The sequence below is a fragment of the Erythrolamprus reginae genome, chromosome 3, assembly GCF_031021105.1.
Source record: "Erythrolamprus reginae isolate rEryReg1 chromosome 3, rEryReg1.hap1, whole genome shotgun sequence".
Classification (NCBI taxonomy): domain Eukaryota; kingdom Metazoa; phylum Chordata; class Lepidosauria; order Squamata; family Dipsadidae; genus Erythrolamprus; species Erythrolamprus reginae.
In genome coordinates this window covers 230,811,354-230,824,801 of record NC_091952.1, presented here as the reverse complement: position 1 = coordinate 230,824,801, position 13,448 = coordinate 230,811,354, and the positions used below count along the sequence as shown (strand labels likewise).

Genomic DNA, 13,448 nt, shown 5'->3' with positions numbered 1-13,448 from the left:
TTGACATGTGTATCTTTTCTTTTATGTACACTGAGAGCATAGGCCCTAATGACAAATTCCTTGTGTGTCCAATCACACTTGGCCAATAAAGATTTTTATTCTACTCTACTCTATCCTATTCTGAAACCTTGTGTAAAGCCTTAGATGATCTTGAAAAAGCTACACAGGGTTAGATGGCATTCTGCTGCTTACTTGGATAGGAGACTACAGACCCACCACCACCACTAGGAAATAAAACCTAGACCAGAAGAAGGTAATGAAAAAAAAACCCTGAGAACCGTATCTTTTGCCTGGCCGAAGAATGCCGGAAGCGCATGTGGCCGCCCTGCATGAAGCTTGAAGGCAGCGCTTGGGCCTCCGTTTTCCCCACCCCGAGAGAAGAGCACCGATCCTAAATGGAGGGAAAAGTGCTTTTGGAGAGCAGGGTGAAACGGGGGGTGGGCGGGGCAGGGGGGGAGACTGGACTCCCAGACAGAGAATCAGTCATGCAGGAGGCTTTGAAACTGGCGCCGACGCCGCTTGTGTTCTCCTTGACGCCAAAGCAAAGGACAGAGGGAGTTCCGCCATCCCACTTTGCAACCAGGGCTGGTATGTGCAGCTAGCGGCGGGATGGTCTCAGATGGCAGCGCCGGTTAGCAAAGGGAGCTCTGAACGAAGCTGCCTCAGCCAGTGAGAGGCAGCCCCTGCCCAGCCCCTGCCACAGACACTCACCAGAGCCGCTTTTTGGGCTGGCGGGGGAGCTCCTCGGCCAACGCCTGCCAGTCTCCCGCAGGGAGGGAAGCAGCCAAGGGCCGCGGGGCGGCCTCGGGGAAAGCAGTTGAAGCACGGGAAGGCTGCTGCTGCAACTGCTGACCGCTGCCCAACTCCCCCACACACAACATTCAATGTATAAGATGCATCCAGTTTTTGAGGCACTTTTTTGAAGGTGCATCTTATACACCGAAAAATATGGCAATCATAAAAATAATACAAACAAAACATTTTGAGGAGATTCAGGGTTCTGAGGTGAAGAGTAGCTCTAGTGAGGGCCAGCTGATAAGAAGTCTAGGGCCCACAGTAGGCTGTCCATGAAGGGTTGCGTCCCCAAAACCAAATCACAATGTCATTGCCCCAAGGCAAAATGATCCAGCGGTCTGACACTCCCGCATGTGAGTTGTGCCATGAATACGTTTTAGATAGTCAGCTACAGTTATAAAACTGTCTCTCGTGCAGTATTCTGCTTCATTTGTTTTGTTGTTTATGCTTTTTTTAGTAGTGCTGACATTGAGCAGCAATTTTCTCCTGGCAATCAGACTAGACCCTTCTTTGTAAGGTTGTGGGGTGGGGTGGGCTTGGAAGCCTTTAAAGTCTAAATGTTTCAAACAGTGTTCTCCCGACTGGATGTTGCCATCTTTCTCTTTACTATCATATATGAAGGTAATAAATATATTATTTTTGTGTGATATAGTTGTACAATATTGCTTGCTGTCTTCCTATTCTGGGTGTCTTACATTGTATTTTATCTATGAAAATATTGTATTTTATCTATGAAAATCGCAGTCATTCTGATTGCAGCAGCACAGAAGTATAGACAAGCTAGATAAGCCAAGCAGATGGAGCTTTTCCTTCTATGCTGATTCTGTTATGATTCTTTTCAACTTTTCAATTTACTCTACAATCTTCAGATTTCCTACCCAAGTACTAAGCAGACTTGACATTGCTTACTTTATTTCATACATCAGCAATGATTGGCTGGTTGCTTCTACGTCCCACCTTACACAATGGAGCAAATGTCCCTAAGATAATGTCCAAACATAGGCATGGGGATAAAGAGATGATAGAACATGCATGATAACATGTGTCAAGTAAACACAAGCTTTCATCAAAAATTAATGGCATTATTTGTATAATGACATCACTATACGCCTCACTTGCTGCCATGGCAGTTTTTTTGTGGAAACAGCTCTGTATTTACCTACATGAGTTTAAAAGAGAATGCAATGCAATAGGTGTATTAAATGCTGGGGGCACCTTCGACATGAGCATTCCCCCTCCATCTCTCACCATATCTCTCCCCAGCCCATCACTACCAAAATACTATTCTCCCCTCTCCTCTACCCAGGCCTACCAAGGCATTGGGAATCATAGCAATAGCACTTATATACTGACCCATAGTGTGTTTTTATTTTTTTTAAATAAACATTTTGAAAAAGAGGTGAACATGTTTTTTTTATTTTGCCATATTTTTGGTCCTACTATATATCTTTTTCTTTCTTTCTTTCTTTCTTTCTCTCTCTCTCTCTCTCCCTTCTTTCTTCTTTCTTTCTTTCTTTCTTTCTCTTTCCCTTCTTTCTTTCTTTCTTTCTTTCTCTCTCTCTCTCTCCCTTCTTTCTTCTTTCTTTCTTTCTCTTTCCCGTCTTTCTTCTTTCTTTCTTTCTCTCTCTCTTTCCCTTCTTTCTTTCTCTCTCTCTCTTTCCCTTCTTTCTTTCTTTCTTTCTTTCTTTCTCTCTCTCTCTTTCCCTTCTTTCTTCTTTCTTTATTTTTTCTTTCTTTCTTGTCTTTCTTTCTTCCTTCTACAAGTATATTTTTAGATTTTTCATAGACTATAGATTACTGTTTTTATCTTATTTTTGTTAGCAACCAAAAGGATTGATATTGTTGAACTTACCACCATTCAAATCCTAGAAACTGAAAGCAACCTGAAACTTTTAATGCATGTGTGTCCAGGAGTTATTGTTTAATCTGTGGATTATACATTGTGAATATGTAAATTTTTAATCCCCATAAACCATTCAAAGTCACTTGTGTGTGAGAAGCACTACATGAATCATATAAATAAAAATACTTATTAATTAAATACTAATATCTAGGTTCATTCAATTAAGGCCAAAGCTATCTTATATCTTTATTATATCTATAACTATTTTGGGACAAAATAGGATGAATTCCTAAGACATGATGAGCCATGTCTTACGAATTCATCCTATATTTCAATATAATCCCATGCTCAAAACTGTTTTAATAAATTTGATGTGTAATTTCATTGGATGGGCAGCACTAAAAAGTTTCAGATTGTTTTCAGTTGATAGGATTTGAATGGTGGTAAGTGACACATTTGCCTAGAGAGACTTAATACTCTGTTAGTACCTTTTTTCCACTTAAAATAACAAGCGAATCAAGTCCCAAACTGCCAATTTCTTGCTATTGTTTGGTGTTCTGATCTGAGGTTGTTATGGAGCTTGAATAAGACTAGGAGACTAATGTGGCCCTGAACTGGCCATTTGAGTTATAAAGGACTTCCTGTATACCTTGTGGGTGGCTCAAGATTCTTCATCTTTCTGGCTGTATTCATACTGAGACCTATTACTCAGAATACTGCATAAGAAATATTATTGGTCATGGTAGAGTCTTCTATATTCCGCAAATTATGAATACAATACAACAGGCCACATATTTAACATCATATGATAATAAGCTATCTTATAGAGAAAAATTGCATTCATTTATGCATGAGAAATCTATATTTTAGTACACAGATTAAGGGGAGGCAAATTAGCTAAAGGCAATCAATCTATAGACAACTATTGAAACTGTCACATAAGATTAAGTTGTAATGCAAGTATAAAAGTACATAAGACAAAGTAGTAAACCTATGATGATATGGGCAGCAAACAAATGTAATAAATAAGTAATATTTATTTCTCACATAGTTAACACATAAGACCCCTTCAAAGGAAAAAAACTAATTTCAAAGCAAGATTTCCCCAAGAAATTCTGTCAATAAGAACACTTCATGGCTTCCCTCAATGCCTTCAGAAAGCACAACTTGCCAAAAACAGATACCTCTGCAAAATAGACATTTTATATGTCATCAACTTTCAGCAAATCCCAGCAGGAGTGAATATTGCCCTTATCAGTATGAACTCCTGCTGATTCTAATTTTGCACCATTTCTCTTTAGTTTCTTCAAAGAAGCATAGCAGAAGAATCATTGACTGCAGTGGGTTTATATATATAATCATATAAATTATATATGCATAATTTTGCTCTAGGAAATGGGGGAAAAGAAGGGGGAAATGATGTGACAGATGCTAGTGACATTATTGAATGCTCTTCTGATAAATGCTTCAGCACCATAGTGATACTCATTAGAAAATCTGAATTAAACAGAAAGTATACAGAAAAAAAAAGCAGACTTAATTACCCAGCTGGTTTCCATTCAACATTTATATAAAACATTGTATAATTTATTCTTTAAAACACAAACTTTTGTTAAGGATGCTTTCAATGTCAACTAATTTTGAATATGAAAATTAACTGTCAACCCCACTAGGTAGACCAGACCAAGAAATCAATGCGACAGGAAGCCTAGATCTACAATTATTCACCATGACTATAAATAACAAAATGTTGTAAGTTTCATTGTGTTGTACTTCCCTATCCCCACCTCTGCTTATGCCCCAAATGAATCAGGAATGTGGCTAACTTGAGCCACTTCCAAATATTATTTTTGTTTCTCAGGGCTTAAAAAATGTTTCAGTTCTCTTTGCTTAGGTAATGACAATTGCATATTTTTGTTAAGGTCATCTCCCTTACTTTTATACATTAACCTTTGGTGGAGAGATATTTTAATTTCATTGGAGAATATGGCTACATTTTTTTTATCCACTGCTTTTAATAGTTTAATCAAGATTTAAGAGACAGAAACATTATCTGGAAGTTACTTCATATTTTACGAGGAAAAAATTTATTAGATTTGAAAAACAAAAAAATGTGTAATTATCAATGAGAAAAAGAAAACATAATATTAAATCTTCATTAAGCAGTGAAATGTAATATTTTTGCCAATTATTGTTAGAGAACAATTTAGAAGAATTTAAATGCCAATCTTTTAGCAATTAATTCAGAAAATATATCTTTAAATAATATTGAAAAGCAATAATAGAATAATAGGTAGAAAGGAAATATCTCTGCTTTTAAAAAGTCATATCATTAAGATGTGCCAGCACGTTAGAAGGTTGTCCAAATAATTAATATGTCTGAGTGAGATTATAGCATGTATTATTATACCAGCATTACATGTGCAACACGTGTAGTATCTGATTTTACAGCAAAAATATGTGTAAACAATGTTAGGAATTTCCATTATTCTCATAAGGTGTGTGTGTGTGTGTGTGTTTCTGTCGAATCAGCCTGGTATACCCAAATATGCGAGGAGCTTAATGCTTCCTTTTGCCCCAAAACATATAACACTTCCCTGGTACAAAGCTGAAGGGATTTGATACTGTAGCCTAGAGGTTAATTCTCTGCTTTACAAGGCAAAGGCTGCAAGTTCAAATCTCAGTGAGGGTATGACTAGCTGATGAGGCCAGAACAAGGCCAAAATAGATCTATCCTAGTCTCCCTTAATTTTCAAATTCAGCAAAAACATGTGACACACACACACACACATATATAAATGTATATATATATAAATCATTTGAAACTATTTCTGTGACAATGGGCAATGTTTGAGATTTCTGTAGTCACAAATCAGCCTTCCAACCTTTTCAAGGACTGTGTGAGGCTATTCAATGACATGCTGGTGTCATTCAAAGGGCATAGTTGAAATGTTTAATCTCCTTTTTGTTGGGGTAGGTTGGTATTATAGCAGGGATGAGACCAACTCTTGGAACAAATACCTTAATATCTCTTTCTCACATTATTTGTCTTTTCTTTTTCTTATCAGTCATTGCTAAAGTAGTCTAATTGTCAATTTTCAAAATTTGGTATGTTACTTCCTTTTTAAAAGATGAAGTACTTCTAAATAATTTCCTAATATTTTATTTAAATTATGTTAGAAGTTTCGATCAGTCAGTTTGGCTTTCTCAAATAGCTTTTTCATGTTTTAGCTAAATGACTGCATAGTATATGCTAGCTATTCAAAAAAAGGATTGACACTTGTGGAGTCCTGTTAATGAACAACCCTTACTATAATAAGCTCTATGAAAAATTGAAATACATCAATGGAGTTGTATAATATATTTCTGCTTAAATACTTTTATATCTATTTGGATCTTTCTTTCACAAAACATTGGTCAACGATTCTGCATTAATTTGAAACTACATCATTTGATTATTAAATCATTTCACTTTTAAAACAAATATAAGTGTATTTGCTGCCTGTAGAAACAGCATATTCTAAATCAAAATCACATTTTAATACCAAAGACTATTGTTAAGCAGTCATTACAATAATAATTAGAAACATTTTGTAAATGTTAATTGTTATTAATCATTTAGAATGTCACATAATTTAAAAACAAAACTACATTATTAAACTTTATGGAGTCATGATAGAGATTGATAGAGAATACAAATTGTTCTTTTAGAAGTTACTGTAAATGATTAGCTAGAATTAGACTAGCATATATGGGTATGGGTATGTTTTCAGGGGGTTTTGTGTGTGTTGCACTGGCTTCCCTTTAATGGATAAACAAGTTTATTTTTTGTATTTTTAAATTTAAAAATACAGTAATGTCTTTTACCTCTCTCTTGATTGAAAATAAAAATAATCTAAGGGTAATTTTTGTCAACTATAGTGTTGTTCACAATACATAATTCTGACACAAGTTATCAACTAAGCCCACCAAGAGCTATCACTTCCAAATTTGAATCAGTTATTCAACAAAAAAATGGCCCAACATAACTGATTGATCTGATTAAATATTTTAAAGACGTTTAAACTTGGGTTTAAATGTGGGGTTTCCCCCCTCTTTGATAACATTATCTTTGAACAATATAGGCAAAGACAGGCAACTATGCTTACCAAGAAAATATTAATAGGCAACAACACCTCATATGATCAAATGTATAAGGATGATCCCCATGTATTTATTGTCTGTCACAAAAGTACTTAGTCAAACAGGAAATTTAATTATCCATAACTCCACACGCATATTAGATAGATAGATAGATAGATAGGTAGGTAGGTAGGTAGGTAGATGTAGATGTAGATCTAACTATATCAATATCTATTTCTGTCTACATCTATCTGTCTATCTATATCTATCTATCTATTTATGTCTATCTATCTATCTATATCTATCTATCTCTAGCTCTTTCTATATCTATCTATATCTATCTATCTATATCTATCTATATATCTCTATCTCTCTATCTCTCTATATCTCTCTATCTCTATCTATCTATCTATCTATCTACACACACACACACACACACACACACACACACACACACACACACACACAAAACCTGCAGACCACTCTAAAATAGACAAGGGCTGCACTGTGCGAGAGGGAGCAAGAAGATCAACGAGGCAGAAGCATCCAGGCAATAGGACAGAAAGCCGGTCTCCGAATTGTGCCTGGACAGCTCCCGGTGCTGAAAGAGCCTCGGAACTGAGCTCTCTGAGAGGCTCCTTAGCCCACGACTAAGCGAAACCCACAGGTGCAGAGAGACCAGGTACGCCTCCCGGGGAAGCCAGAAGCAGGTGGGAGGGGGTGGGAAAGGGCTACACGTTATTGGGGGAAGATGGCGGCTCTTGCCGAGCCCACCCCAAGACGGGCAGCAGAGAACCTGGGCCTGGCTCGGGTGTAGAGTTGATAATCAGCCCGCGGCCAGCTGCCCTGCGGCGGTGGAAAGGAAACGCGGCTGCTTAAGCCTGGCTGGGGCGAGTAAGACCCCCCTCAGACCCGCCATGCCGCCACCGCCTCCGCCACTTCCTGCTGGCCAGACCATCCGCTTCACAGGGAGCGAGTGACAACAGCACCTGTGCGGCCATGTTGGGTGCCTGGCCACGCTCCACGCCCGGACGGCGAATCGGAGCCAGAAAAGCAGGGAGGGAGGGAACTCTCGGCCTTCCCACCTCCGACTAGGGAGGCAGCCACAGTCGGGCAGCCCTCCTGCGCGGCTCCCGGCCGATCTCACCAAAGGCCTTCCCGTCCCAGCGATGCCCGCCGCTAGGCTGGCAGCCCTCCCCGAAAGCAGACCCCGGCCTTGGGATGTGGATGGAGGCCGGGGCAGTTTTGCCCCACCCGGGATGGACGGGCGCCAGAATAGGCGGAGGGGGGGATGATGGGATATGGGATGAGTGGGAGAGGAAAGTAGCGCTTACTTCAGCACGGACTGCTCCTTCTCTTCTTCCTTCTTCTGGCGGTCCATGACGGCTTGGATGATCTTCCTCTCTTCTTCCGTGAGGTGGCTGAGGTCGGGCATCTCGGGCGGAGGCGGCGGCGGCGGAGGGGGAGCAGGGCCGCCCCGGGGCCCGAGAGGAGCCGACATCTCTTCGGGGTCGAGGGTGGGGGTGGGGGCAGGCGAGCGAACACTCTTTAAATCGGGGAATACTGGGCTAACGCCTCAGGCGGAGGCCGCCGAAGGAGCAGCGGGCGCCGTCGTCGCCGCCGCCGCCGCCGCCGCCAACGGCGCTGAGTGAAATACATACAAAATCAAATACGCTTTTTAAATCCAAGGGGCAGCTTAATGAACGCCCGGCTTTGGGGGTGGGGGGGCGTTGCCCGTGAAGGCGGAGGGGCGAGGAAACCAACCCTCCCCCCTTCCTCCTCACCCGGCCACGCACCAGCCTCTCACCTCCTCGTGAGGCGGCGTGGAAGGGAGAGCGCGGGAAGGGGCGGCAATAGCGGCCAGGGGTCGCGGGAGACTCGGGGAGAGGGGAAGGGAACTTCTCGGGCGGAGGGTCTCGCTCCACATCCAGAAAGCGAGACGGGGGGGGAGAGGGAGGGAGGGATGGGGAAAAGAAGGGAAAAGGGAGGGAAGACGGGGTCGGCGAGGAGGGGGCTACGCTAACCGCGGGCGTCCCTCGCCTGAGGGCAGAGCGGGGGTCGCCTGGCCCCGAGGGGGCCCGAGCGCCTCCCGAGGAGCGGGACGGCGGCGCGCGCTGGACTGGCGGCGGCCAGACGAGGCGAGAGGAGCCCCGCGGGCGCCCCGAGGCGCAGAGCGAGGAGGAAACCCTTCGCGGGAGGGCAAGTCCCGGCCGCCAGCAGCAGCAGCAGCTCCAGCCGGCTCATAATTCCAGCCCGCTGTCCATGGAAAAGGACCGTGAGGGCAACGCAGTTCCCAGCCGGAGGCTTCTCCCCTACCGCGTCGCCGCCGCCCCTAGCGGCCGTTTAATTCCTTCGGCTCCCCACCACCACCACCACCGCTGCTCCGCCAGGCCCTGCCGCCGCGGCTGCCTTTCGTCGGCGGCTCGTCTCTTGGCTGCGCTGCTGCTGTCGCTGGCCCCGCTCGCCTAACCCATCGCATCGCGGAGCGGACGGGACGCGGATTTAGCGCGGGAATCACGGGAAGGCGCCGCTCCTCGCCTCCCTCCTCCTCCTCCCCCGCCCGCAGTTGCTGTCGTCGCCGCCGCCGCAGCTCCCGCGCGCGTCCCTTCCGCTCCCCGCCACCACCGCCAACCACGTTTCTGCCTCGTTGCCCGAGGCGCGGGAAGGAGGGGGTGGTGGAGAGAGACGGAAAAGGGCGAAACCGATTCCGCCAGCCGCCAGAGGGGGCGCCCGTCAGCGACGCGTCGCGGCCGGGAAGGCCGGGCCTAGCGTGACGGTGGCGGGTTGTGGGGGGGAAGAGAAGACTTGAGGCGAAGGCCTCAAGAGGCGGGGGGGAGGGGGAGAAGACTGAGGCGAAGGCCGGGGAGGTGGGGGGGTTGGTCGATTCCCTGCGAAGTCGCCGTGAGGGAAAGCGTTGCGATAACAATCACGTGAGGCGGGTGGGGGAGGGGGGGAGGAGCCGAGGCGCTCGGTGACGACGAGGATCGGCCGAGCGGGAGCGGCGGTGACAGAAAGAGGCGGCGCTGCGGCCGTGGAGGATGACCAAGATGGAATTTGGGGGGGGGGGGGGGGGGGGGGGGGGGGGGGGGGGGGGGGGAGGAGAAGTCCACCAAACGCCGCGGTTGGGAATTGGGGTTACGAGTGAGGCTGGGCCCAAGAGCGGGAACCGCCAAACCGGAGCCTCTTCAAAGCTTGTCCCGGAGCCGCCGCCGTCCCTCAGTTTAAGTGCTCTGACACGTTTACCTTGACGGGCACTTGAATGATGGGAAGGTGGCTAACGGGCAATTACCAAAAAGGACAGTAATCTGCGTTTAAGATTACATAAAGCAGCGCCGGTTACTTCGGCGGATTCATGTGTATAGACGTGGATCACTAGAGGAGGTTCAGATGCTACGACAAGTGGAAGGGAAACAGAAGGTGGTGATTAGTAGCAACCGAGATGGCCTCAAGTTATACAGCAGTAGTTGGGGGAAAGATCAAAAACAACATGAGAAAATATTATTTTACTGAAAGAGTAGTAGATCCTTGGAACAAACTTCCAGCAGACGTGGTTGGTAAATCCACAGTAACTAAATTTAAACATGCCTGGGATAAACATATATCCATCTTAAGATAAAATACAGGAAATAGTATAAGGGCAGACTAGATGGACCTTGAGGTCTTTTTCTGTCATCAATCTGTGTTTCTATGTAACTAGAATGCCCAGTTGGGAGAATTGAAAGACTGGGTTAAGGATATATAGTTTCCGATTAAAACTATGTCAGGAGTTCCTAAACTGGTTTTGGTAGCTTTTCACTGGTAGATATGTGGTATATTTGGGTCTTTTCCCATCTATCCACCTTACATAGGAAAAGACCCAAATAATATACCAACACATACACACACATAGAAACATAGATTTCAGAAAAACAAATTTTAATGCAATGGGGGAATATTTAAATAATGAATTAAAGGGGAGGGATAAAATGGCAGGAGCGAGCACCCAGTGGACTGTATTAAAAAAGGCCATCTTAAAAGCCACAAGACTTTATGTAAAGCAAATAACTAAAGGTAAAAGGAAGAAGAAACCGCTATGGTTTAGCAATGATGTAAGGGCTATAGTCAATGAAAAAAAGGCTGCCTATAGGAGGTATAAAGAGTCTGAAAGTATAGCTGATAGGGAGGTGTATAAAATGAGACAGAAGGAGGCGAAACAGATAATATATGCTGCTAAAGCCTCAAAAGAGGAAGAAATTGCAAAATCTGTAAAGAAGGGGGATAAAACCTTCTTCAGATATATTAGTGATAGGAAGAAGAAAAACTGCAGCATCACGAAGCTTAGTACCGGGAATAATACATGCATTGATGGGAATAAGGAGATCGCTGACCATTTCAATAGCTACTTCTGTTCAGTTTTCTCAAAAGACACCTTACAAAATAATACTATAGGGGGATATAGCATTGCTTCCAGCTGTACTGATTCAGCTCCAGTGATCTTAGAAGCCGATGTCTTAGAAGAACTTGAACGATTAAAGATAAATAAGGCAATGGGTCCAGATGGCATCCACCCCAGAGTTCTTAAATAACTCAGATCTGTCATTGCTACCCCCCTTACTGAGTTGTTTAACCAATCCCTGTTAATAGGAGATGTTCCTGAGGATTGGAGAATGGCCAGTGTTGTGCCTATCCACAAGGGCAGTAGAGAAGAAGCTGGTAACTACAGGCCAGTTAGCTTGACATCAGTTGTAGTTAAAATGATGGAGACTCTACTCAAAAAGAGGATAAATCAGCACCTAAAAAACAATAACTTATTGGACCCAAATCAGCATGGCTTTACTGAAGGCAAATCATGTCAGACTAATCTCATTGATTTCTTTGACTATGTCACAAAGGTGTTGGATCAAGGTGGTGCCGTGGATATTGCCTATCTGGACTTCAGCAAAGCCTTTGATACGGTTCCACATAAAGAGCTGATGGATAAATTAGTGAAGATTGGACTTAATCCCTGGATAGTTCAGTGGATTTCAAGCTGGCTGAAGCATAGACATCAGAGTTATTGTTAATGGCGAGTATTCTGAGCAGAGACAGGTTACAAGCGGTGTGCCACAAGGGTCTGTTCTGGGTCCTATTCTTTTTAATATGTTTGTGAGTGACATAGGGGAAGGTCTGGTAGGGAAGGTTTGCCTATTTGCCGATGACTCTAAAGTGTGCAATAGGGTTGATATTCCTGGAGGGGTCTGTAATATGGTAAATGATTTAGCTTTACTAGATAAATGGTCAAAGCAATGGAAACTGCAGTTTAATGTTTCCAAATGTAAAATAATGCACTTGGAGAAAAGGAATCCTCAATCTGAGTATTGCATTGGCAGTTCTGTGTTAGCAAAAACTTCAGAAGAGAAGGATTTAGGGGTAGTGATTTCTGACAGTCTCAAAATGGGTGAGCAGTGTGGTCAGGCGGTAGGAAAGGCAAGTAGGATGCTTGGCTGCATAGCTAGAGGTGTAACAAGCAGGAAGAGGGAGATTGTGATCCCCTTATACAGAGCGCTGGTGAGACCACATTTGGAGTACTGTGTTCAGTTCTGGAGACCTCACCTACAAAAAGATATTGACAAAATTGAACGGGTCCAAAGACGGGCTACAAGAATGGTGGAAGGTCTTAAGTATAAAACGTATCAGGCAAGACTTAATGAACTCAATCTGTATAGTCTGGAAGACAGAAGGAAAAGGGGGGACATGATCGAAACATTTAAATATGTCAAAGGGTTAAATAGGGTTCAGGAGGGAAGTGTTTTTAATAGGAAAGTGAACACAAGAACAAGGGGACACAATCTGAAGTTAGTTGGGGGAAAGATCAAGGGCAACATGAGAAAATATTATTTTACTGAAAGAGTAGTAGATCCTTGGAACAAACTTCCAGCAGACGTGGTCGGTAAATCCACAGTAACCGAATTTAAACATGCCTGGGATAAACATATATCCATTGTAAAATAAAATACAGTAAATAGTATAAGGGCAGACTAGATGGACCATGAGGTCTTTTTCTGCCGTCAGTCTTCTATGTTTCTATGTAACATAGGAGATTGATGTTACCCAGGCAACTAATTTTATGAAAGAAATTCATTGTACTAAAAACAAGGATGTAATTTTGAATTTATATATATATAAAGTGAAAAAAATTGCACACAGCCTGGGGAGGGGCTTTTCTGAGAAAAATAAATAAGCATTAATTTTTTCAGTTCATTTATATATTTTTTAAAATCAGGAATGTTCATTTTAGTATATCAATGCCAAAGGTATTAAAAATATTTGGAATGTAACCTAAAATATATATAAAGTGAAAAAATTGCACACAGTCTGGGTGGTTGTGGCCCTTTTCTGAGCAAAATAAATAAGCATCAATTTTTTCAGTTCATTTTTCATTTCATTATGTTCAGAAATGTTCAAACTAGTAATCCAAGGCAAAAAGTTTTCAAAAAAGTTGGGACTGGCAGCCTAATCTAGATGAAAATACTGTAAATAAAAATGCACAGAAATGGGAGGGGCTTTTAAGAGCAAAATCAAAATAAGCATAATTTTTAATCCGTTCTTTCAGCAAAATATTTTCATTGAAAAAACGTCTTTACCAGACTATTAAACAACCACCTCAATAACAAAGTTTCGAATCTTCAAGGGTTAAGCATCAGTTCAATTTCACACTTTTCCCCCCAAT

At 42.9% G+C, this 13,448-nt stretch overlaps 1 protein-coding gene across 17 annotated transcripts in view; it reads right to left on the bottom strand.

The window, feature by feature from the left end:
- RIMS2 (regulating synaptic membrane exocytosis 2) overlaps positions 1–8,261 on the bottom strand; it is a 361,362-nt gene extending 353,101 nt beyond the window's left edge. For all 17 annotated transcript variants that reach the window (XM_070748179.1, XM_070748182.1, XM_070748173.1 and 14 more), the window contains exon 1: positions 8,095–8,261. In XM_070748179.1, the coding sequence (XP_070604280.1) occupies positions 8,095–8,261 (167 nt within the window). The remainder of the gene's footprint in view (positions 1–8,094) is intronic.
- Positions 8,262–13,448: the final 5,187 nt, after the last annotated feature.